This window comes from Geospiza fortis, unplaced genomic scaffold (genome assembly GCF_000277835.1).
Source record: "Geospiza fortis unplaced genomic scaffold, GeoFor_1.0 scaffold84, whole genome shotgun sequence".
Lineage (NCBI taxonomy): Eukaryota > Metazoa > Chordata > Aves > Passeriformes > Thraupidae > Geospiza > Geospiza fortis.
In genome coordinates this window covers 1,212,094-1,216,036 of record NW_005054363.1, presented here as the reverse complement: position 1 = coordinate 1,216,036, position 3,943 = coordinate 1,212,094, and the positions used below count along the sequence as shown (strand labels likewise).

The following is a 3,943-nucleotide window of genomic DNA, read 5'->3' as shown; positions in this document are numbered from 1 at the left end:
ACTTGCTCTCCAGAAGACAATTCAGCAGGTCTCAGACATGTCTGAGACCATTAAAAGAGCTGCCTGTGCTATTCTATTCCCCCCCACTGTCTGCAGAGGCAGCCTAATGTCACTCAGACTTGACACCAACTGTTCCCTGGCATAGTAGGTTAGACATCTCACACCATTTCTCTTCCCATTCTTTCCTCAAGCAGTACTGGCTAAGATTCCACAGTCTCAGCTTCTTGGCACCTCTGAAGGAAAGCCAAGTTCTGGGGGTGGAGCTGAACACCAACTTCAATGGATTCCTCAGAGGGCAATGCAAACACATAAAAGACTGATTCTTTAAAAAGAAATTCTTGAATTTAAAAAAAAAAAATTAAAGGCACTATACAGAGAGCAGCTTTTGTAAAGGTGAAAGCTACACATGAGTATGAAAAACGAATAGCCTGGCTCTGTAGACACTTAGGTATTTTAGCAGAAAATCTCACATCCTGAAAATGAAAACATATGCAAACATTTGAAGGAATAAATCTCCAGTTTTTGTCTTGGTTTGGTTGTTTTTTGAAGTAATGTCATTCAAATGAAAAGTAATGTCATTTTGTTTTCTAACAAAAGAGAGACAGTTCTACAACTTCACAGTAGCATCCAATACATTAATAACCAACAACTTTTCATATTGAAGCTGGGACAAGGCACACCATACCATTAAGTCTCATAGAGGTAAAAGTCCATGCTGGCACTTGGACTTAAAGAAGTTCAGATTTCTGGAGCACAGCATCAGTTTTTGCCCCATGTTTCATCTTGGGTCCTGAGACTTCAAAACTCCAGTATTACGAAGAGGAAAAACTAAGAAAAATTCTCTTCAAAACCCTAATGTGATTTAAAAACACTATCCATGAAAGAAAAAAACTGAAGATATGTTGTGCTTCACAGATCTTCCAGGACCTTTACCATGACCATCCACTCCTTATCAGCTAGCCCCTTCCCCCATGAATTCTAATTATAGTTTCTTCATGAAATCTTCTGAAGATCTGTGTTAAAAGGCAGGACTTAATCTAACTTTTTAGCAATATTTTTAGCACTCTAAGAAACAAATTTTCACTATCATACACTAAAAATCCTTATTCCCTCTGCTGTACTAGAAGACAGACTGCATATACCAGGATCTGAAAGAATAGATTATATTAACACCTGCTAGTGGAGAAACAAACAAACCAAAAAAATCTGAAATACACAAAACATCTTCACTGCATCAAATATACGGCACAGGAGATCAAACACCTTGGTACCAAATCTGTAAAAAAAGTTTTCCTGGCCACAAAGAAAATCCATTGTCAGATATTTAACCAATTTAGCCTCATTTTCTGACACCATAGCTGGAAGGCAGAAGAGAAAAGTTGAGCTACTCAAGGAAGTCTAGTGCTTCAAATACATTCAGGAGCTTTAAAGACGACTTTAAAATACTCAGTACACTTCACGTTAGACTCGTATGCTAGTTTCTTGCCTATTTTAGGTATTCAGTCTCCTCAATTCTCCATTCAGACATTAAAAAAATACTTAAATCCATGCCTCTGATAGTACAGCAAAGTAGTTTGGGCTTGATTCCAATTTCACCAGTAGCAAAGACATTCACAGCAGAGATAATCCATACTTTAGGGTTATTTGATTCCTTTTAGAGTTTCTTGAGAAGCAGAAGCCAAGCTACATGGTTATATTGACAAAACAAAGGGGAAAATGTAAAGATGTCTCCCAGCACAGGTTATAATACAAGAATAAACATGTATTAAAACCATGCAATAAATTCACAGCGCTTCCCTCGTAAAGACAAATCAAGAACTGCAATCTTACACTAGTCAAATAATCGATCCACTAATTTAAAAAAAATAAGTAGCCAAAAAAACCCAGAAAACACTGCTTACCTATAATAGCAAAGTATCACTACACGTCTTTTTTCAGTCAAAGTAATTACTAACTATGCACTGAATAACTACTATGACTGGCTGTGTAGTTCAACTTGAAGTTTTAAATTTACCTAATACAAGAATGTTTTTCTCTAATAGTACTGAAGCCACTACTCCAATTTTATTGCCCATTTGTAATCTTTGCAACTGAATTTAGCATTCAGTCGTTTACCTACTAATATTCTTTATGAGAGAAAAAGTGGATTTCACTGGCAGATTATGTATTTTCAGACACTTTTACAAGTATTACTCTTCCTCCTCCCCTCCCTTTTACACTGCAAGTTTCTTGAATATCCCTTAAAGCTCTACACCTACCACCAAGTCATTTTGTCCTTGAAGACATTCACAGCATTTCTCTTCCATCAGCAAATACAAACACTTCATATTCAGCTAAATTTTTTTCATAAAATTGTACGAATTACCTTATCAGTATTCTGCAAGTATAGCTAAAGTCCACAACCATCCACAATAAATTTAAATTATCCTAACTGGAGTCTTTCCAAATGCAACTAGCTTTGCCGTATGGGAAGGCCTTTGATGTTCACATCAAATAACCTTCAAATTGTTCAACAACAACAATAATCAACTCTATTGTCCTGATGAATAAACCCTGTGAAAATGTGCCCATGAATGTCACGGACTATACATGTTAAGTGACAAGACACAAACCACAACGTGGAAGTAATTCTACTGAAAATTTGAAGTTTGTGGACTCATAAAATCAAGATGGATACTAAAATGAAAGAACGTAAGGTAGCTGCCAAACTAAGTAACTTTTTAAAAGCCATTCTTCCTATATTTTCCTTAATGTTTTACAGAGTTGAAATTACAATTATTAAAGTGCAGAGCTTTAAGTGAATTCAGCTCACAACTCCTTAACACACATGCCCAAAATCAAATAGAGACAGGTTCTAATGCTAGCCTGAATAATCTGACTGAACGGTGAATAAATCAGAACAAAGACCAAAACTTCCTGAATCACCCAGAGATATCTCTTATCCAGAGAGATCACCCATTCGACAATTATTCCATGTCTAGAACAGGCAAGATCTTTCACAAGACCCAACAAAACTACACTACAACATGCAGAGAGGCGGTGTGCACACAGAATTCCCTTTTCCACTGCCATCAGGTCACCAAAGGGACATTCATAGTGCGATTTTTGCCAGTACAGAGACCACACATGTTCTCCCGAGCTTGCAGGGAGAGCGAGCGGCCAGGACGGCACGGGAAGCGCAGACCCTGCCTATGTGCCAACGCGAAACACGGGTGGGAGAGAGTTTAAGGGTTTCTGGATACTTCCAACTCCGCTAGTTACAACATCCAGCAGCTGCAGCGATCCATCAGATTCTGCAGGGGCACTCTGCTTACTGCAGAAGAGCGTAGTGATTTGTTAAAGACGAGTTTCGAGAGGACGGACAGAGAGGAGAAACTTGCGGGAGAAGGAGCGGAGTTTCTCTCCGCTAACCCGCGCCAAAGGCAGCTGCGGGCGCGCTGCGCGGAGTCAGCGCGAATCAGAGGCAAAGCGAAAGCACCGCAGGTAACACAGCGGGTAGGCAAGTGCCCACAGCAGACCCTCCCCCGGAACACCCCGCAGTTTGTTTCCTATTGAGGACGGCAGCGGACAATTCTCGCCCTGCTGCCACGGCACCTTCCCAGGGCGCTGGGAAAGGCGGGATCTGATTTGGAGCATCTGGAAAGAAGGCACTGACCTGAGGGTGCGGTTGCCGGCGCAGCCGCGGCGCTCCATGGCGGCGGGCACGCAGCTGGTGAGCTCGGTCCAGTCGGCGTGCAGCCCGCAGCTCCAGCCGGTGGAGAAGCGGGAGAACAGCCAGGTGTCCTTGTCGCCACCCGGGCGGTGGCAGGCGCACTTCTTCTGCCCGGCCCGGCAGTAGCAGGGCTGCTCCAGGTGGATGTTGCGCACCAGGTGCCGCCCGAAGGTGGTGCCGCCCGTCTTCTGGATGTGGAGGAAGACGATCACGTCGCGGCCCCGCATGTCG

General features: G+C 42.2%; 1 protein-coding gene across 1 annotated transcript in view; it reads right to left on the bottom strand.

The window, feature by feature from the left end:
* The window catches only part of HS6ST3 (heparan sulfate 6-O-sulfotransferase 3), a 273,518-nt gene extending 269,579 nt beyond the window's left edge, over positions 1–3,939 (bottom strand). Inside the window, exon 1 of the mRNA XM_031059553.1 lies at positions 3,656–3,939. Coding sequence (XP_030915413.1) covers positions 3,656–3,939 — 284 coding nt within the window. The remainder of the gene's footprint in view (positions 1–3,655) is intronic.
* Between the last annotated feature and the right edge of the window lie 4 nt (positions 3,940–3,943).